Source organism: Mus pahari, chromosome 17 (genome assembly GCF_900095145.1).
Source record: "Mus pahari chromosome 17, PAHARI_EIJ_v1.1, whole genome shotgun sequence".
NCBI classification, from domain to species: Eukaryota; Metazoa; Chordata; class Mammalia; order Rodentia; family Muridae; genus Mus; species Mus pahari.
In genome coordinates this window covers 37,042,456-37,064,644 of record NC_034606.1, presented here as the reverse complement: position 1 = coordinate 37,064,644, position 22,189 = coordinate 37,042,456, and the positions used below count along the sequence as shown (strand labels likewise).

The window sequence follows — 22,189 nt, the reverse complement described above, 5'->3', positions numbered from 1 at the left end:
GGGGACTTTCAGCAGTGTGGGGTGCAGGAGCAAAGTGTAACATATATTATATAAATATATAAAGATGTCACTATGAAAGCTATAATTTTATATATAAAATATAAAAATGCTGTATGAGCCTATCTACAGAGATAAATAAGTTTATACACGTGAGATACATAACTTAGAATGAGCTGTGTAACAGAAGAAGCAAGCCCAAGGAAATTACCATTTTAGCGCTTATGATATGGTAGAAGCGGGTATCAAGTTCAGCTGAATCAGCTCACACACTTGTGCTGCACATGAGAAGAATCCTGGTGTGTGTGGGTATATGAGAGCAGATTGCGTCTTCCGAGGGGTAGCACAGCGCTGGGGGTCTCTCTAAGGGAAACAGACTTCAGTGTGGCCATTAAGCTAAAGGATATGTGTGGAAACATCTGCTGTATCTGGCTTTGATGGCAGCAGTGGAAACAACTTCAATATCCTGTTTGTTATTAAAAAATTCTGGAATGGCACATGCTATTTAAATAACCTGTAGATAAACATACCAGTCTAGAAACTTTAAAAATACATGTCTGAGATACTGTATAATTTAGAGTGTATGTGCGTATCCCCCAACTATAATCTATCAAAGTATGTGCAGGGAGCGTGGTCTGTTTTTCTGGGGGGGGGGGAATGATATAGACCTTTCCTACCATCAGCAGAATTGACCTGATTAAGATCATTTTTTTTTTTTTCATTTCTTCTAGGGCGAGGTTGGTCCAGCAGGTCCCCCTGGCTTACCTGGAAGTGTAAGTTACTCTGATTCTAATCTTATCTCCTTCTCTGAATTCCTAACAGACTCATTCTCTCTCTCTCTCTCTCTCTCTCTCTCTCTCTCTCTCTCTCTCTCCACTTATTAATATGCTTTTGTTAGTTCATTAGCTAGACCCACTCCTAGTCATCCTTGTGAAGAGAGCCCTGTGATTATTTTATTCACTTCATTCAACAAAATCACAATTACAGCTTGTCAGAATAGATCCTAGACACTGACAGTACATCTCCACCTATTACTTACGGGGACTCTGAGACAAGAATCTGGATACAAGAAGCCGTCAGTTCAGGGTGGGACCTTAGCACCATAGCCCAAGTCTCCGACTCCTCTCCCACCTTCCACAGGCATCCTCAGTGTTTAGGAACTTTCAAGGCTATCTGATGATAGTCTTAGCTTCTCAGTTGTGGCCTGTGCATGTATTCCAATAGATTTTTGCCTAATTGTGGATAGAGTACTAGATAAGGTAAGGCGGTGAACAAAAACTGTCTGTGAAGGAAGGATATCCCAAGATAGCATGGTACTATAATGACAACAATCCACTTTTTCCATGATCACAAATCAGAACCTTAAAGCATATTTAGCATAGATGAAGCTTCCATCTGGGATCTTTAGTTTATAATAATAAATATAAAATGGCCACTTTTCTTATCAGTTATCTTATTCCCAAATAATTCTGCAGTGCGTCTATCTTTGCAATTATTATTTTTTATTTCAACATTTCTTCTGCATTTTGTGATTCTGTTTGGGCAGTTGAAAGAGACATTGCTCATGGATCTGTTTGCCAATTCTAGTGAGGCTGGAGATAAATGCCCCCTCTGGATGGGACCAGGTTTTACCCTTTTCCTTTTATCCACACCAGTTTCCCGGGGCAAATAAAAATTCCTCTGGGGTTTGTTTCAGTAGTCTAATATGGAGGACATCAGTGTCTTTCTTTAAAATAGATTCTCTCCTAGGATGGTTATAGTTATCTAAAAACTATGCAAGGGCGTACATTGTAGTGTTGCTTGTAATGATGAAAAATTATGAGCTCTCTACATGATTATAACATAGGATTAAGTAAGTCCTGGGATGTCCATGTAAGAAAATCCAATTTTATATAACACACATATACATTCATGGACATATAGGCATACATATGCTCACATAAACACACTTATTCACACCCACATATATACATAATACATATATAATACACACACATACACACATGCACACATGCATATAAATATACTCATGCACATACACATATGCATACACATAATACACACTTTTTAGAGTCTTGAATTTTATGGATGAACACACTAAATAGAACATGCTAAGAAGGAAAAATTAATTTGTGGATCATTGAGAACAGAGTCTTGCATCTTCTGCGTGGATGTCAGGTCTGACCCTACCTCATCTTACTGCTCCGATGTTTTCAGGGCTCCTGTTTCTGTCCTTTAGTTTCCTTATGCACACAACAGGGCAGAGGCAGATCACCACCTGTCACCAGACAGTGAAATCATCTCTTGATGCATGCAATTAACTGGCAACCATGCAGTCAGGTTTACTATTAATATACTTCTTGCACAAAATTACGCATTTCCGTATATTCTGAGGTCTATGTAGACACTAACGTGATGGGGATTTGATGGGCTGAACAGAGACAGCACTCTAACTGGAAGGAGTCTGGAACTAGGGATTTGAAAGAAAAGAGAGAAAGTGACAGTTGACCTTTTGTGTGAGTCAGCAGGCTTCTCTGCCTAGTCGGTTTGTCCTTGGATGTATTGCTCTGGGCCAGCAACCGGCAGCCTTTCGACCTCACCGAGAACTTATAGTCTCCTCAGGGAAGGAAAAAAAAGGTGTACAAATATAAAAAGTAAAATTATAAAATTTTAATTAGTAAAATTGAAGTAAAGTTATAACTATTTGCAGATAACATATTTTACATGAAACATCCCAAAGCATCTACCAGAAGCTTCTAGAAATGATTAATACCCTCAGCAATGGGATGGAATTAAAAAAAATTAAAGTACAAAATTCAGCAGCCTTTCAACAAACATGCTAAGAAGGAGATTCCCATTCACAGTAGTCTAAAATATATGGAGGAATAAGCCTAGTTAAGGAGGTGAAAAGCCTCTACAATTAAATATTAGATCTTGAAGAGAGGGGTGTAAAAAGACATAGAAAGACATCCCATGCTCACGGACTCAGAATTAATATTGCTTGATCATCTACCATTCTACAGACGCAATGCCCTCACTATAAAAATTCCCATATTCTTTACAGAAGTAAAATAGAAACCCTGAAATGCACATGGACACGAAAAAGAGCACAGATAGCCAAAGAAGCCCAGAGTATGATAAATAGCGTTGGAGGTAGGGTTCACCATTCTAGATCTCATGCTATACTACAGAGTCATAAATAAAAGAGTAATAAAAACAGCATGGTGCCGGCACAGACCCAGACACATAGATGAGCAGAACCAAACAGAAGCTCCAAGGATAGGAATACACTCTAATCCCAGATTGGAAAAAAAATGTGGCATCCAGGAACATCCAGTGCAGTTGATGTACATATCCAGGGGACTCAGATGACCTAATTTACATGTGAGTACTAGAAGAGGAAGGATCACCCATGGATACAGAGGAATCCTGAAGACTTGGCCACAGTTAAAGGGGGAGCAGTGTTCCATACCCAGGGAATAGCATATGTGGAAGCATTGAGGCCAGACAAAGCAGGGGTTCAGTGTAGCCTGGGTGGTGGTAAGGCTGGAGAGTCACTGAAGTTCGTGATGGTCTCCACTGGCTTCTCTGTGAACCAGTGGCTGGGCTCCCTTGTTAGTCTCTTCACCTTTGTCCATGGCTAGCGCAGGGCAGGTGATAATACTGGAAGAAGATAGATACCTGAATTCGGCATCCTAGGCAGCTTTCCAGTTGCTTGCATGAGGTATTCCATTTTGGTTTCCAGTAGGTTTTATCTGCCTCTTACTGGTGAGGACCGAGAAGCTAATAGAAGATATTGGGATCACAGGGCATCTAAATCTGTGGATCGCACATACATATGGGCAGCACCATTAATACTCTGTGGGTCACTAATAAAAGAGGACATGAGGCTGAGAGGGAGAAACACAAACACACACACACACACACACACACACACACAAACACACAAAAAGTTCTTAAAAATATACTAATACCTTCCACAAAAGACAAATATAAAAATGCAAGTTTCCAAGTCTGTGCTCTTTGGTTTGGCAAATCTCTTAGAAACGGCAGGATGTTAAAAATGAAATGGAAGGTTCCGAATTTGATTTCAAGTTTTCTAACTTGTGTGGTTTTTCTTTTCAGCCATCAGTGTTCACACCACACCCAAGAATGCCAGTAAGTAGCAATGGGCCCTGTGCTCCTCTGGTGGTGCTGCGGGGTGGGGATGGGCGTGGCAGCTGGGGTTTTCTGAGTTCACATCTTGGCTCTTCTTGCTGGTTAGGCAGCCTCAGGGATTCCAGAGCTTGTCCTGGAGGAGAGTGGGGGGGGGGGGGAGAATTATTGCAAGAAACTAGTTCTCATGGCGGGCAGGCATTCCAGGGCCATCATGGTGGCCAAGAGCAAAGGCGACAGGCCTCTCGGTAGTGTTTACTTTGTTGTGCCCAGAGCTGCTGGCTTCTGCGAGATTAGAGATATCTGAGCTGCCAGGACAGTCTCTGTCAGTGTCGGCCGTGAAGAGACCGAAGGCGAGGACACTTCAGGTTCTCAGTCTACCAAAGGTGCTTGCCTCATAGAGACGATATTTCCACGATACTCCATTCAGGTGGTTAGGGAAATGAAGCCTCGATAGTTTCCTGCAGACACTGAGACACTAGGAAATCAGCTCCACAGCCTGGGGGAGCTCCACAGCCTGGGGGGAGCTCCACAGCCTGGGGGAGCCCACAGCCTGGGGGAGCTCCACAGCCTGGGGGAGCTCCACAGCCTTTTGCTCCATCTTCCATGAAGTCTTTTGAACATTAAGCATTTTGAGAATTGCAAAAAGAGAGAGAGGTGGGGGGTGAGTGTCCTACATGTCTTCCCCTTTTGAGTTTGACTGGGGCATCCTTTCAGAATGTGTACAATTGAGGTTGTCTGTAGCTACTTTCAGAATTAAAGCAAGGAAATTAAATCTTTTTTTGAAATTCTATTTCTTCTGCTTACTCCATTTTTCTCTCTGTCAAGAACTGAATCTGCTCAACAAATTTCTCTCCACATTGCCCTCAGGAAAGAGATTGACTTTGAAATCCTTATTGTATTTATTGATGATCTCTTCTGTGTCCGTCAGTCTTGGGGGGGGGGGCAAGGATTAGGCCACTCATGTGTAGAGCTGAAATCTTAGCAGGCTCCATGGAAGAGACTGGACCACAAGGATATCTAGTAGGGGGATATGGCCAGTTTAGGGTTCTGTTTCCCTGAAGAAAAGACTCACTCTGAGATTTGAACAATAAGTCAAGATCATTGTGAGCCCCAGAAAAGAGAGGGAAGCCAGCCAACAGAAACAACCTTGGATATGGTCACCAGAGGAATGGAGGTGATCTTGTGTCAATGCTGAGAGATGGAGTGGATGTGCTAAAAAAGCAGAAGACAGGGCCACTCTTGAGTTACCTGTACTGTGTGCTTCTAACCAACAGGGGGAACAAGGGCCTAAAGGAGAAAAGGGTGATCCTGGCCAGCCTGGCGCCCCGGTGAGTACTCACACCCTGGACACTGGTCACTGGTCACCATTCCCTGAGTTTGCTGAAGACCAGGAATCCATGCCTGGCTGGCTCTAGGTCTTAACCCACTGACCACTCTACATTCTACAGAACATAGCCTGTTTTAGTCCTTAGGACTTTGGGGTTACGGTTCTTGTGGGTCTCAGATTATAACCATTGCACATACCCATACCTGGTCCCATCTTCTAGTTCATGTGGACATTTTTTCTTTCATTGCAGGGACCACAGGGCCATCCTGGAGAATTGGGTCCTCGGGGACCCACTGGACCTCCGGTAAGAGAACCCTTTCTCCACCTGTTAGTTTCTGTACCATGCTACCTACCTCATGCCTTGTCTGCCAGCCTCCTAGTTGACATTTTGTGAATTCTCATTAGGGCAGGAGATATGGAGGGATGGGCTGTGATAATCCCCAGAACTAAGAGTCCCAGCCCCTTGCAAAACTGACTCCTGAAAGCAACTACCTGGAATAGGCTCTGGAGTCTTGGTTGTCCCTGCCCTTCCACTAAAGGGCTTCTTGTGGCTGAGGAGAAATCCCTCAGACTCAGAATGTCCTTGAGAGAGGTTTTCCAGGAAGCAGGATTTCTCTTGGTGTCTAGTACATTTTCGGATGTAGGAAACTGGCTTTTCCTCCCCAGCAGTTGAGGGGCCAGTGGGTTTAGAAGATGTCCGGTACATATTAGCATCTTTATTTTATTTTTCAGGAATGGTTTGGACTGAGAGGGGATGTTTCCTGACAATTGTTCATTTATTTGGGAGAGGAAGAAAAGGGACTCTATATCGTTGGCAAGAGCAGTTTACTTGTTTAAAACCCTTGAGGTCAAGGTTGCCCAACTCTCTGCCTCATTTACATAACGAGTTAATGATAATAAGTGGATGACTTTATAGATAGTGACGAGGATGTGCAGGGTCAGGTGATGGAGGCTTTCCTGCACCAAACAGAACCTGTTTTCTGTTCCATCCTTTTTCGTTCTCATGAGTCAGGTTTGAGCAGCAGGCTAGCACTGTCTAAGACCTCAGGCCTCTGACCTACCTCCTTTTCTCTCTTACACAGGGTGCCAAGGGGCATGATGGTGCACAAGGACCTCCTGGAGCAGCTGGAAACCCTGTGAGTCCTGTCTTGCCTGACTTCTGGGGATTTCCAAGAAGGAGTGACCCAGATGAACATCTTTTTCCTGGCTCACAGTTCCCGAACCAACTGGGATGTGGCTAAGAAAGCCTGGATGGGGCTATCCAAGCCCAGGGGCCATTTGAACCTGAAGCAAAATGGGAGATGCTCTTATCTCCATAGGGTTCCAGCAGGCTTGGACTTGTGTCCAGCCCCAAGACAAATTCCCTCCTGTAGGACATGGATGCTACAAAGGCAATCCCAGTATTAACCCCAGGTACTGCTGGGGCCCAGCAGTAAGAGAAATCTTTAGTGTGCAGAGTACACACAAACGACCTTCAGTGCACAAAGAGGACCACTCCCGGGTATTTGCAATTCAGAGGACTATGCCTGGGTTCTCATCCACAGTTCCACAATTATTTCTCTGTCTCTCCATTTTTCTTTTTGTGTCTCCACGCCTCTTTTCTGTCTTTGTTTTCTTTTTTTTCTCTCTCTCTGTCTGTCTGTGTGTTTCTGTGTTTGCCTCTGTCTCTCACACAGACCCTCAACCACAAAGCAGCAGGCAAAGCGTTGTACAGATATGTGTTTTCTGGCAGGTACTTTCTGAGCTCTTAGGCTGCTGTTCCTGGCTCTCCTGGCAACAGAGTTATGTTTAATCCCAGAGCGTTTCACTAGGACTGCATGGAGCTGTGTTTTGCGTTGCCAAAGCCATGGAGCTCAGGAATCTCCATGGTACTGGACAGAGGTAGAGCCAGAATGACCTGCCTGGCCTCTCAGGAGTGATGGCCAGTTAGTAAGAGGAGCATCAATGAACGTCCGGTCTGGAACTACAGACCAAATTCAGTGGCCAAAATATAATGACATGACTAGGCCATCTGTGACTGTGGCTTACCAGAGATGGGGTCAGCCATGAGTGGAGGTTAGTGCTAAAGGACCCAGAAGGGGCAGAGACAGCCTGGCCTGTGCTCAGCCCGAGTAGAGTAGAAGCAGTTTGGAAAGGAGGCTAGGGGTGTGCTTTGTGATTTCTGACCTGAAGGACACACATGATCTGTGACAGTGAACCTAAGCAATTTCTAGTTCCCACTCCATGTCACTAACCCTTTGGAATGACCAGCCTCACAGAGTCATGACCCACCATCAAGTTCTAATTAAAATCCACTTCAGGAAGCAGTGACTGGCCATCCAGTCAAGCACATACGTGTCATGTGCATACAGGGGCACATACCTGCAGTCACACCCCTCCTCCACTGTCTCCCCAGGTCCCCTTGCTCTGTGAATGGCGCCAGCATCTTCAGCAGAGCCCTGCCTTAAAGCAGCCTTCCCAGGGTCATATAGCTCTATGATTACCTTCAACCCAGTAGCTCATCATAAGCCCCTTCCCCTCCATTCTCCAAAAGTTTCTCTCTGTTTATCTCCTTGTCAGCCACTGCCAAACCCTTATCATTGGTGTGTTCCTCGAGGCTTGTCCAGTGCCCTTTAACACCTCAGTGTACCAAGGGTCTTCTCTTCATAACTCAACTATGATCAATTCCCTCCTTTCTTCCTATGCATAAGATCAAGACTGGTGGTCACCCAAACTCCTTAGGCATGATGGGTGGCTTTCTTCCCTGCCCACTCTTGCCATCCACACTTCCTACCCCAATGCCTGGGACTGAGGAACCGTGAGAGTCTTTCTGTCTCTGGCTCCCCCCCCACTCCCAAACCCATTCGCTTGAGTCTCACTGGTGGGGATACTCTCAATGAAGAGCAGCTTCCAAATATCTATGGGTGTCCGTTTGGAAGCTATTCCAGCAGTCCAGGGTGAACTCAATGTGAGACATATATGGAGAATGGCTGGGGTCAGTTTTTTTTTTTCTAGACAATACATTTGGCTTTTCTCAATTGCCCCATCTCTTTTTAGGGTGCTCCAGGACCTGCAGGACCCCCTGGTCTCAGTGGACCCCCAGGAAGTTTGGTGAGTACTGAGCAGAGAGCAAGCATGCCATTGTGGGCTGTGAACCTGCAGTGTCTGCCTCTGTCCATCTCCTCCTTCCCATCCACACAGAGCCGTGGGCGGCACTGTCAACAGTGAACATATGAGGGCTACCCAGACGGAACATTGCCAACCCAGGGTTCTAGGCAACATATCAGCTGCCCGGGTTGTAGATGGACTTGGTGCGACAGAGACTGTGCATCTCACTGATGTCGGAATCAGCGTCCCAGTCTGCCTTCAAGGAAATAAGTGAACCTAGAAGGAAAGGTCCTGATGGCTGGTAGAGACCTTGGTTCTTATCCAGACCTCCCAACAACCAGCATTCAGGACTTGGTCATCCACATCTAAGCTCTTTCATCTGAAGAAATGAGGCCTGGTTAGGTTCCCCACCGCCTGCCGATGTTCCCCCTTTCCCTCTCCTACGCGGAGACCCGAGATATCTTTTGATGGGCTAGTTCTATGATTCAACCTAAGCATTGATTTAGACTTTACTGATTTTTTTTTCAATATGACATACAGTGGCATTTGGTCAGAGGCTATAGGGAAAATATCCTCTGCAATAGGCTAGGCCATGTAAAAGTGAATTTTATTCGCCCGATGTAATGGACTTCTTCAAGGCTTACTGCCTCCCTCTGCCAACCTAGGCCTGGTCCTGGAAGCTCCCAGCCTCCATCCAATCTTATCTAGACCTCGAACGTTTTCAGCCTTTGAGACTTGCTGCTGAGTAAGCTCACCCTTCCTTGTTCTTTCTGAGCTCTGGCTGGTTCAACTCAGGTGTTCTGGCTCTGATTTCTCTTCAAGCTGACTGATTCAATCTGGCCTCTCTCTCAGCCTCTCCTGAATTGCTCTGCTCCTCCTCACACTAACTCTTAGCCATCTGTTCTAATCTCCCGGCTCCTTCTCACTCTCTGGCCTGTTCTGTCTTCGCCTGTGTCTACCTTGTTCTCTCTCTCTCTCTGTAACCTGTCTCTGTATAAATGGCCAGGTTAAACTGCCCCCTTTCTCTCTCTGCACCGCCCTGTAAGTAGCTCCCCTTTCCTCTCTCTTCTTGTAAGAGCTGGGCCTATCCTATTCTGTCAGATCTTTCTCTGACTCATCACTTCTCTGCTCCTTAGTTAGATATCACTTTCAAAGATGTGTTCTTCCTTCTACAAACTAACTTTACTTTACCCTTTATTATTTGAGATTAAAGGTGTGAAATAAGGGTGAGCCACACCATAACTAGACCCAGGTTTCTTTTTTTTTCCAGTAAATTGCACAATATTGGTGTTGACAGGGTGATCAAAGATCCTACCACAAGGCCAGGCTTCCTCATGTCTAAACCTTCCCAGGTGTCTATGACTCCACGGACAATGCATGACAGATTTTTAATGCACGATGTGGATGTGTTTGTCTATTTCATCCACACAAGCCTGTTAGGTAGAGCTGACCTCATTTTATGCAGGGGGCAATGGAGGCAGGAAGGGACTGAGTCCTGAGGGAAGTGGTTGAAGTAGCTCTTTGCTGCATAGTCCTTCTTTTCCCACCCTGCATAGATAGTCAGCGCCAACCAATCCTGATTTCTTTTGCCCATTTTATCGGGCTTTTGGAGAGCATCCTGTCCAGTCAGCCATAGAAAGGGGCCAGAATTGTCAGCCCATCTCTTTAAATATAACAAAATGATTTCTTTGTGTACGGATGTTTGCCTGCATGAATATCTGTGTACCACTGTGTGCTGGTGCCTGTGCAGGCCAGAAGAGGGCTTCAGAGATCCTGGAGGTGGAACTATATGTAGTTATGAGACACCATGCAGGTGTTGGGAATTGAATATTTATTGCTCCAGTTTCTCTTGAAGGGCAGTGAGTGCTCTTAACCACTGACCCATCTCTCCAGCCCTGGTAGCCTAGTTCTTTGCTCCAAGGTGAAGTAGCCATGCAGGGTGTCCTTGGTAGGCTCCACAGTCCTCAACAGGGCTGAGCTCCACTTCTCAGTGTCACTAGCTGGCTCATGATCATACATTCCCCACTGGTGTGTCTGCACAATGTTTATCCTTGAGCTTTCCTTGAGGTGTTGGGGAGAACCCCAGGCACGCTAAAAGAGTAGATCTCTAACACCAAGTCAGGTTTTTTGAGTTTAAAGAAATCTTATTGGTGTCAGCCCTCGCCTGGTCTGCTTGCCCAAAGACTAAGGCTGTTGGGGGCAAGCACTCAGCAGACCATACCTGTTCTCAAAGTTTCGTTGTTACAAGCTCCGGAACCAGACTCAGGCAAGGACATGGACACCAGCCAGATTAAGACTGGATGGGCAACATGTGAGCAGAAGTGTAAGGGACCTGTTGACATAACCCTGGGCACTAATGTCCATCAAAAAAACTGACTGTGTGAATAACCTTTCCTATTTTCAGGGTTCCCCTGGTGTCAGAGGCGCCCCTGGGAAAGACGGGGAGCGTGGAGAGAAGGTAAGAGGCATGTAGACTGCAGTAAGGCATCTGTTGTTTTAGGCTTCACTGAGCCAGTGGGCAAGGAATTCAAACTGCTCAGGGCTGTCTTAGGACCCAGGCATCCGAAGGGATTGTATGGCTGAGAGGGGAATGTGAGCTCTCATATCCTCTCACCTTCATTGCTCACCGGGGGTTCAGAGCAATGTCCCCTTACTGTTGTAATCAGAAGCTCTGAGGGACTGTATTTGCTCTATATCTCCGAGCTTGTCAACAGCAGAGCTGGATCTCAGTGTACACACTCCACTTTTAATTCTGTGATCCACTTATCCTCTGAGCATCGTCGTGGTTACCAGGGAACCCTTCCCCAGCCTGGGAAAGCGTTTTTGCTTATTATAGAGAAGAGGGAAACAAGATCCCCCTTTCTATCAGCTAGAAAGAGTCCACAGGCCTAGGAGGAAAAGGGCACCCTCTGCAGTCCCTCTGCACATTGCTCTGACGTGGCCATGTGCTTTAAGGAAGGTTCTCATCTGTGGTAGCGATGCTGAGGCGGGGCTTGGCAAACCCATAGTGTTCATCGGTGCCCAAAGGAGAGTTTGAGTTTCAGACTCATCAAAGGCTGGTTCCATGTCTGAGTTGTGGGACTCTGAATTAGGGTCAGAACAGTGGTTTTTCACTAGGAGAAGTCCCACCTCCTCTTGACATTTGGTGGTCCCTATGCCAAGGAGAGGAGCTGCACCTGGCTTAGTGTACACAGAACAGGATCCTTCCTCAACTATCACAAAACACAGGGAAGGATACTGTCCCTAACACTCACAGCAGCCAAGGTTCAGCCATCCTCAGTGTCAACAAGACCAAGGCTGAGAAACTGTCACCCTAGCAAATGGCACTCTCTCTACACTTGAATTTGCTCAGCTGTCAAGAGAGGATAGCAGAAGGAGCTTTGGCCCAAGCATATGAACATCACCCCAAGGACTGTAGGCAGGGGCATGGCCTGGGGAGAGAACACTTGACAAGGAGGTGATGGTGTGCCTAGCCCCAGCACATGTCAAGTGTCCTTTCTCAAGATGTATTATCTACAGCAGTCTACACAACCGCCCAAATATGGCTGGTGCCCGAGATAGAATCTCACTCTCTGGCTCATGCCAGCCTTTAACTCGCTCTGTAGTTGAGGCAAGCTTCTAATCTGTGGCAATCCCCCTGCCTCAGCTTCCAAAATGTTGGGATTAGAGGTGAGGGCCACTCCAAATTCATCAAATAGGGATATATTCAATAGGGATATATTCAAATTATATTTCTGTGTGCTGTTGGCCCATTTGACCTCTAGGGGGAGCCAAACACCTGCTCTTGACTATGTGTGGGGGAAAAAAAAAAACAAAAAAACAACAACAAAAAAACCGTGGCTGTTGAACGAGGCCCAGGGCTGGAAGGGACCAGATCTCTGTAAAAGGACAAAATTTCCCCAAATTCCCACCTACTCTTTCTTTACCATGTCCTATGTCTGGCTGGGAGCTGGGAAAATTGACCCTGCTCTCTAGACTTGAAGGGACCCCCTCCCTCTCCTGTTTGAGCGCCTTGACTGATTATCTTGTATTTCTCTGCCAGAGAAGGAGATAGAGACAGGGAAGGCGAGGCTTGGTGGAGGCTCTGCTGGGGGAAAGGACTTCAGCATGTGAATGGCGGCCGAGGGTGTGTGGGGGGCGGGGGTGGAACAGAGTTCAGCTTCTCACCTCCACTGAGCAGTCTGACTGACTTCTGATGCTTCAGAGGGACAGGCAGTTCAGGAAGCCACTGCCACACAGGCTCCGGCTGACTCGCCATTGGAAAGCAGAGTTCTGCCTGCTGCTAATGCTCATCAAGGTCCTCCTTTTGTCCCCAGGGAACAGCAGGGGAAGAAGGCAGCCCAGGGCCCGCTGGTCCACGGGGAGATCCTGGTGCTCCTGGCCTCCCAGGGCCACCAGGAAAGGGGAAGGATGGGGAGCCGGTAAGTGGTGGGCTGACTCTGACGTGCTTTGAGCTCTGGGAAGCCAGGCTGACCATGGGAAAGAGAACAGAGCAAAAGCAAAGACTCATTTTAGAAAGCGAGTCCTAGCTGATGCATAAGATGTCCCTTCACCCAGGGACATAGTCCTGTCGTCAATCAGCATGCTTAAAAATAACAAGAAAGTAGAAAACTTGTAACGCTGTACTTCCAGGACAGTGATTCCTAACTCATGAATTACTGCTAAAATCTGTGACTTAATCCTTTTGGCCTGTGGTTGACCACAGGAAACTGGATCCCTGGAATGGGCAAAACTACAAATGGGCACACATGGTAGCTGTACGCTAAGCCAGCTCGGAGCCCATGGGGCTCTGACTGCAGGCTCAGGATCCAAAGGAAGCCAGTCATGCAAACAAATTTCAAAGTACCCAGTGGTTGTGGCACACACACACACACACACACACACACACACACACACGGGATTCTTGGTCCACACTGAGCTCCTCCAGCCAAAAATAGACTTACATTTCAAGTGTGTGCATGAGTGCTGTTACTAGGCCAAGCTCATCAATCAGCTGGAACTGGAGTCCCTACCCAGAGTGTGATAAAGAAGGAGACTAGGTTTAGGGGTCACGGGGTCAAGTGAGCCTGGTTTTGAAATTTGATCTTGCTTCTTCCTTTTGGGTGCCCTTAGCATGAAGATCTGAAGTAGAAAAACACAGTAAGGAACAGTGACACTTGTGTTTGTCCAAATAAGGTCAGGAGGTGGCAGAGTCAGGAGTCACACCCAGGACCTGTGATTGAATGTACTCACATTTCCATGAGAGTCTATCGGCTCTCCAGCGACTGCTCCAGCAGAGGGCAGCAACCTGGTTTGTGCTGAGCAATTCAGCTCTCATGGATCCATGTTGTTCATTTCAACAGGGACTACGTGGACCACCTGGGCTACCTGGTCCCTTAGGAACTAAGGTGAGTGCTTGTCTAAGCAGATTGGAGATGGTACGTGTGACCACTTAGAGAATATGTACATTTTTGTTGTTGTAAGCATCTCTGGATACCCTCCCACATTTCACATACAGGAACTCTTGAGATGGTGATGTACTTACTACCCACAGCGTGCTTCGTAAACGCTGATTACATTATTAGATAGTTACCGTCCTTCACCTAGCCCAGCCGAGGGCTAAGTCTTCTCTTGTTATAGGTGAAATTTCGGTGCCAGATGATCCTGAAATTTTTGCATAATTTAGAAGTTGTGTGTGTGTGTGTGTGTGTGTGTGTGTGTGTGTGTGATATTACAAGAAGTTAGGCCCTGACATATTTGCAAATTGGAATACAGTTTTGTGGAATCTTCTACACCGTGGTCTTGTCATCCTGAAACTGCTAGCACTTTCTGAAGCACACTACCTCTTATCGCAGATGGCTAGCTGAGGTTTCCAGATACGTTGCTATGACTTGGAAGTTTTATTCCCAGCTGTAGAGTCCAACCACCTGGTTCAAGACCATTCCCCCGTTTCTTTTACACTGTAGCTGTACCTTCAGGGATCTCGGCGACATGAGTACAGAGTGAACTGAATTTAAAAATCCTACGTGAAAGGCTCAGCAAACAAGTACCTAGCATAAGTTAGTTTGAGGTTCTTCCATAGATGTTGACAGAAGCAAAACGGAGATCTTGGCTTCATCCTTTTCTCCCTATTCAACCCGGTGTTCCCTGTAGCCATCCTAAACCTGCAGTAAGTGGGACTGTAGTGTATGCGAATTGGCTTGCCGCGTGGTAATTTGCTCGCATTACCCATGATCGAAGATTTTTCCCTAAATGGGAGAATGATCTATATGGTCGGAGTAAATGCATGCCAACTGTATATTTGCTGAATGGGGGAGGGGAAGGAAGCATTGTATGAGGGAGGCTCTCTGTCATTGCGGAGCCCTGTCCAGATTCATTTTCAGTATCCAAGTACTCTGACCCTTCCCTTGTGAGAAGGACCTTCAGGACCCAGAGGACACAGATCACCTTTTAGAACCAAAACCAGGGTGTCAGATGTGGCAGAGAAGTAAAGAGTTTGGCTTGTCTCATTTTCCACCCTAATTACATAAGACCTTTATCTGACAGTGGGAGACACTATGTATTCCCGTTATTCTGCAGTTGTATCTTGGGGCCTTAACAACAGAACCATAAATATATTCTTTTTTCCTTCTAAATAGAGTGTTTGGGGCAGGGACATGTTACCATAGCTATAAAAAAAATAGTTTCCCAGTATAGGGGTTGCCAGTAACACCTTTCCAAAACAACAACAACAACAACAACAACAATAAAAACAGCAACAACAATCACTACCACCACCACTGGCATCCTGTGGTTTCAGCTTTATTGTTGCAACAAGACGGTGTTCACCTAGGTCGCGTATATCTGATCTATATTCGCTCTGTTGGAGAAAGTCATGTGGGAACCAGTGCAAGCATCAGCAAACATAGAGATGTGGGCTCAAACTCCTGACCCAACGTTACTGAGCAGTTTCAACAGCATGGGGCCCAGGGTAAGCCGTGCTGCCCTTAGACCATCCTTTCCTCTTAAGTCGACACTTATTCCATTGTTGATAATGTATGGATGTGTCAGTTCCAGAGTGGTTCGTCAAGACATTTAGAAAGTAAATTAAGGTTCAAGGGCATCTTTGGATTGCTCAGTGGAAGTGTAGAGGAAAGGCTGCAAGGGAGAAGGGGAGGAGAGAGATGGAGAGAGGTCTCTAGCCCTTTCCCATGAGTCAAGAGAGCACACCTCATGGGATTAAGGGTCGAAGCAATCTGTAGGTGACCATCAGCACATCTCAATGGCTCCTGGTGACTGGTGATTACAGGCAACTCTTAGTGAGTGACACTTGCTTCCTGCAAAGTGTACGTGTTTGGGCTTCATAAGGAACTTATTTTGAATTCCAGCTCAGCTACCTACAAGGTAGATGACTGGAAAGCCAATGGCTTTAGCTTTTTGAGACTCTGTTACTTTTCTATTTGAAGAAGTCAAGAATATTTGATGCTGAAATGAGCTCCTTAAGAGATAAATAAGCTTATAGTGCATAGTCACTGTCCTAAAGCTGCCATCTCCTCGCAAGACCCCAGACTTCTCCACCTACTCCTCTCTGGAATGTGGGTCTCAGACACGGTTTCATCCTGTCTGCTGGCTCTTGAGGACAGAGTGCTAGGTTTATTTCTGCGTCCTTTGGGGCCATTTTCTAAAAGTGTCTGTTCATTAAGCTGGGAAGTGGTTTCTTTAGGGATTTTTTTTTTTTTTTAGCATCACAATAGGCTATAGACACAGATGGGGCCAGACCTGGTCCCTGCAGAAAATCAATCATGTACCACGGCTGCCCAGTTGGGTCAGAGAGGCCTTGCTAGCACAGTCTTTTCTCTTGGGTACAGGAGAGAGGTTTATTTTGGGGAAGGCGCAATTCGGTACCTGACACAGCGGCTGGTGAAGGACTGCATGTTCCTGCAATCCAGATGGAGGGCACTGAAGCCAGCCACCAGTATCAGGCCTTAAGACGGACACTTGGTATAGAGATACATAGATATATCTAGCCTATATCAGGTCGAACTCGTTTGAGGTATGTGGTGGTAAGCTTTAACTGAGTAGGCAAGTGAATAGGGGGATGGGGGGGGAGGTGAACACATGGACAGCAAGTGTGACTATTAGTGAAGATGTATACAAATGTCTGAAATCTGACAGAAACAGACAGACAGACAGGGAGGGAGAGAGAGAAGGCAAGTGTGCTAATCAGCTGTGGAGGGGGTCAATGCTTAGGAGCTTAGGGCATGGAAGTTTAAGCAAGCTCTCAGAAGCCGTGCCACATACAGGAAGCAGGAATAGCTGCCACTTTGCCATTGTTGTGACAAGAATAATGTGACAAAAAAAGTAAAACAGTCATGGAAGATAGAATTAATTTTGACTCACAGTTCTGGAGTGGATTGAGTCCATTACTGTGAGGAAAAGCATGGCACCTGGAGGGTGAGTTCGGCCTGACCGGAAGCAGAGCGATCACATGTCATCCAGACACGGGAGGCATCACAGTGGGCTCAGAGATCGGCCTGACCGGAAGCAGAGCGATCACATGTCATCCAGACACAGGAAGCAGGAAGCAGAGGTAGAGGGGGGAAGAAGCAGGGAGGGAAAGAGAGAAAACAGGACGTGGGGACCATCTATCATAACTGCAACCTTATCCTCGCCCTAGCAAAGTACTTCTCCAGCATTACTGCACTTCCGAGTTTCAATAATCTTCCTAAACTGTATCACATATTGAGGACCAAATGTTCAAAGATATGAGCTGCTGGAGGACATTTCTCATCCAAACCGCAACAAAAGGGGCATGCTGTGACCTGTCATTCAAGAGTCATTCAGCTGATTAGCATACTTGCCTTCTCTTCCTCCCTGTCTTGTCTGTCTGTCTGTCTGTCTGTCTGTTTCTGTTAGATTTCAGACATTTTTATACATCTTCACTAATAGTCACACTGATATAGTAATAGTGCATACTGATGTGCACAGAACATGGTCTTGAGGGGACTGCAAGCTGGCTACAGTAGGGAAGTCTGCACCAGTCACTTTAAAGCAAAATCCAAAGTTCAGAAGGAATGGATTTATTTAACTTTGTTATGTTCCCCTCTAATTTTTCTTCATGCTAACTCTTGTGGTAAAATGGTAACATAAATTCAATACTTGGTGTGTCTCTCAAATTTACAGTCACTTTCCTTCTGAATGATTACATATAAGTTGCAGGGAATCTTGGTAGAGTCTTACTGTTTTATTGATGAAGGTCCTAAGGTGTAGAAGCCTTCCCAAGGTTACAGGAGGTACCTGACACCATCCTAGGGCCAGACCAAGAGTCACCAGATTATGTCTGAGCTATTCCTACCTGACTGTCTTCATTCTTGTAAAGAACTGGTGGCAGATAAATCATGGGACAGGCTCCCACTTGCTCCTGTATTTATCTTTTCAAGCCTTTCCCAATATTCTTAATTAGATTTCTTAGATCCAAAGTATGTTTTGCTTCCTAGGCCTAGTCATGCCACATACCATATCATCCTAAAGAAACACAATGCACTAAGTAGGAAGGAGAAGAGAAATTTGGAAAGTTCTAGAAGGATAGTTGAGGGTGGCACAATGCATGCTCTGCTTCTCACTGATCATCAGTGGCTGGAGATAGGGTTTAGAAGGACAAGGAAGAGAAATGGCAGGGATTAAGGGATCTTAGTAAGGATTTGGGGTTTTGATGCCTATGTTTTTTTGTAAGGACTTTGTCAGCTCCGTTGCTCCCGTCTTCGTGATTGATAATCCACTTCAGAACTTAGCACTAAGTACTGACACAGTAAGCAGGCATCACAACTCAGTTTCAGGTCAGCACTGGAACATAGGTCTCAGCTTACATGGGACAGGCAGTGAGGGTTAGCTGAATGAAGATCCAACTGTCGTCATCCCAGGATCAGGAGAGACACATTACCTTAGGAGGATGGCTTTTCTTCTTTGTTTTTAAATAATGTCTTTTACTTCTTATTTGAAAATTTAATACATGTATATAATTTATCTTGATCATATCTGTTGTTCTACTTGCTCTTCTCCAACTCTCGGTGGGCTCCCCAATACATCTCCCTCCCAACTTCATGCCCTTCTTTGTTTTTTGTTTGTTTGTTTGTTTTTGTTTTGTTTTGTTTCTTAAATAATCCACTGAGTGCATCTATGGCTTCCTGTGTGCTTGTGGAAGAGGAGCTATCCCCTGGGGATGGGCAGCCTGCCAACCTTGGTCAGAGAAGCATCTTTATGCTGTGGACAGTTGTTAATGCAGAGCCTCATAACTGTTCAAAGTTCAAAGATGGATGTGAGTATCGGCTACAAAGGGATATCGATACAGTCCTCCCACACGTGAGGCTCAGGGCACCCAGCAGAAGAGCAGGAAGACCATAGGACTTGGCAGACAGGGAAAAGGGCCACAAAGTGTTTAGAAATGACATGGCTGGTGTACACACAAACTCACAGCAGCAGTGACTGCTTGCTCAAGGATCAGCGTTACTTTCTTAAAGGTCCCGAATGCAAGAGTTGTCAGTGGCCATTATGGCCAAACAAACAAACAAACAAACAAAATGTAGCATGTTTAACAATATTTTAAATGCTTAAGACATAATTATTAATAAATCAATGTTCCTTAGAGTCAGCTTTCTGAACATAATCTCTTTGGTTCTTTGTGACCAGCTTCTGGGCTATTTCTGTTTGTGAAACAAATTGACTCATTCCAGGGATATTAAGTGGCCTCAGGAAGGAAGCCTGCCACTGCATTGTCAGGCTGGAGATGTAGGTAGACAATCCCTCATGTAATGTGTTGTTGTATATTCTGAATTTGGGTTTTAAGAAACAGTCCTAGGGAAATGTCATCTCCTGATGCTGCCTGTAGGGCTGGGGGAGGCATAGAAAACAAATTCATTGGCAGTTGGGCACCTGAAATCTGGTATTTATGCAAAATGGGGGGTGATCCAAGACTGGAAATGTCAGTGTCAGCAGCAGTCAGGCATGCTGCCCCCTTAGACTCAGCCTTGGAACCCAAGAATCCCCTTCCTCTGAGATGACAGAAATTAAAACACCAGAAACTAGAACATTGACTTCCTTCTGTGGGAAATGGCAAAGCCTTTTCCTCTTCTCTTTCCTTCTCCATCGCTGTCCAGAGAGTCACATGGCGAGGACAGCAGCAAAGGTAGCAGCTGGCTCATGGGGACTGGGTGGCAGCGTTGTACATATATTATCATCATGCTTAACACAGTTAACCAGTCTACTACCATGCTGGCTCAGCTATTCATGTGTGCCACTCTGAAAGGGAAAGAAACGTGTCCAGGGAACTTGTCATGGTTTTAAGTGCTGAAGCCACAGTTTAAAGCTGAGTCTCCAACCTCCAAATCGGTACCTTGCGAAACTTGAAAAAAATGGCCTACCTTGGGTTAACTTTAAGACCACATCTGCCACACCCAGAAGAGCTAACCACAAAGTGTAGGTGTTGGGAAAGTCTTGAAACATCAGCATCCATATGTTAATTTACTGATGATGTGGGAACTGATTTGAAATGTGGCGGTACACGTATGGTTGGCATGGTATGGTAAGCACAGTAGATATGTGTTCTCTCCAACATGGGGAGTAGTCTTAGTTTCCTCATCACAGTTGGGGTCATGCCTAAATTGGGGGAAGTTTGAGGTGCATGTGATCACAATTATGGGGGCTCTGGTCCATGTAGGGCTGGACCAGGACCAAGAGAAAGGATGCGCTCCTGTTGTGCATCTTGTAATGGAGGATGAAGGACAGGTGATGGGTGAAGAGCTGATGGAGCAACAGTGAGGATTCTGTGAGACACATAGTTCTTATTATACATTGTGACTGATCTTGCCAGCATTAACCTGTTAATCCTGTCTTTCGGCCTCCCTAGGGTGACCGAGGAACACCTGGGATTCCTGGCTCTCCTGGCAGCCGTGGTGACCCAGGCATCGGGGTTGCTGGTCCTCCTGTGAGTCTTTATTCAGCTATCCTTATTCTCAGCTCCCACTGTGAATCCCTGCTAGATCCCTTATGGAGATAGTCCTGTTTCAGTTCATGTGGCAGGGGCCTGTGTGTACTTGGGTCCATTGAACGCAGGTCTGCATGGCTGTGGTTGGTACAAAATTTGTTGTACTTCTAATGGGAACAAGAAGAACACAACTTTCGGTCCAATGCTTGGGTCTGATTCAAAACAATGGCAACAAATCTCACTCATTTTGTATTGGTTTCTTTCATAATTCCATTGCATATGTGTGTATGTACTTGGGTCATAATCCTAACTATTATCTTCTCCATTTCTTTCTTCTTACCATTGGACCCTTTCTTCCTAGCAGGTTGTCCTCCTGTTTCCGTGTCTCTTGCGTGTTGCCAACTGAAATTAATTAGACTTCCCTGTGTGAACACAGTTGTGGGCTTATTTACTTGAGCAAGGACACTCATTGTACAACTGACTACCGTTTAAGAGTTTGACTTCTCTCCTGGCAAGTGTCTATAGCTTCTCAGGGCTGGTTGGAGTCTTATTACTCCAGCCCTTTTTCATGATGCTGTGTCAAGGTGCCCAGGATTGTTGCAGATAGTGACTGGCAGGTGTGATTTCACACAATGTTTGTCAAGGAAAATAACATGACTCATGAACCAAACTTGGAGTAACACAATCATAGCCAATAAAATTAGGCTGGGGAAGGGCTGTGATCTGGGGAAACATTGTGGTTTTGAGTATTTCTGGACAAAAAAAAAAAAGGTTAGTTACCCTGATTCTTCTAATTGGCCAATGTGAAAACTGAAACAAGATCATGGTTGTAAAACAGCATCCACAAACCATCCTCTCACAGTGTGGGTTTTAAGGAGTGGTTTACATCATCTCGTAGGTACAGACGTGTAAGACCCATGGAACTTGTAGCTTTATTGTCTCTGAGTTATACGGTTTCTTCCAAGTCCTAATCCTAGTGAACGCTCACTCTCAGCCAGCCATCCCCTGTAGAAGACACACTTTGTCCCAAAGCAGGACACATGACACTAAAATTCAGAATTCTTTTCAGTGAAGAGCTACATTTCTTTTCTTGAGAATAGAATCATGGTTTGTGTCTTCTCGCCATCACAGAAGTTTGCCTTTTCTTCCCCCTGTCAGTGAGTGATAGCTTTCAGAATTTAAGGACAGTTTTCAATCTGAGCTTTTCTCTTCTCCCATCTGCTCTTTTATGCTAAAGGCAGAATATTGATTCAGCTTCAACTGATTTTTTTTTTCCTTGACAGCCAGCCGTGTCTTACTATTACTTGAGAGAAGCTCAAATACTCAGCTAAGCCTTGGAATAGCTCATGTACCCACGTATAATTATTATTTTAAGCCATGTACCCAACTTCACCCCTGCTAAACATAACCTGGCTAGAAACCAGAACAGCACATGAAACAGGCTCTGCTTTTTCCACACTCAGAAAGGCAGACCACAACCAAAAGTATCTTGAGTAATGCCATTATTTTTAATAATTAATTTTATTGAGAATTTCAGATAGAGTTCTGTATTCAGATCATTGCCCCTCCAACTCCTCCTGTGTCCTTCTCTTACTCCTTACCCTATTCATGACCTCTTGCCTTTATTATTGCTGTGTAGTGTGTGTGTGTGTGTGTGTGTGTGTGTGTGTGCTTGCATGTTT

At 45.5% G+C, this 22,189-nt stretch overlaps 1 protein-coding gene across 1 annotated transcript in view; it reads left to right on the top strand.

The window, feature by feature from the left end:
- The window catches only part of Col22a1 (collagen type XXII alpha 1 chain), a 232,623-nt gene that overhangs the window by 125,842 nt on the left and 84,592 nt on the right, over nucleotides 1–22,189 (top strand). The window contains exons 31-40 of the mRNA XM_021217030.1: nucleotides 729–770; nucleotides 4,123–4,155; nucleotides 5,430–5,483; nucleotides 5,733–5,786; nucleotides 6,565–6,618; nucleotides 8,519–8,572; nucleotides 10,974–11,027; nucleotides 12,886–12,990; nucleotides 13,912–13,956; nucleotides 20,430–20,507. Of these exons, the coding sequence (XP_021072689.1) occupies nucleotides 729–770; nucleotides 4,123–4,155; nucleotides 5,430–5,483; nucleotides 5,733–5,786; nucleotides 6,565–6,618; nucleotides 8,519–8,572; nucleotides 10,974–11,027; nucleotides 12,886–12,990; nucleotides 13,912–13,956; nucleotides 20,430–20,507 (573 nt within the window). The remainder of the gene's footprint in view (nucleotides 1–728; nucleotides 771–4,122; nucleotides 4,156–5,429; nucleotides 5,484–5,732; nucleotides 5,787–6,564; nucleotides 6,619–8,518; nucleotides 8,573–10,973; nucleotides 11,028–12,885; nucleotides 12,991–13,911; nucleotides 13,957–20,429; nucleotides 20,508–22,189) is intronic.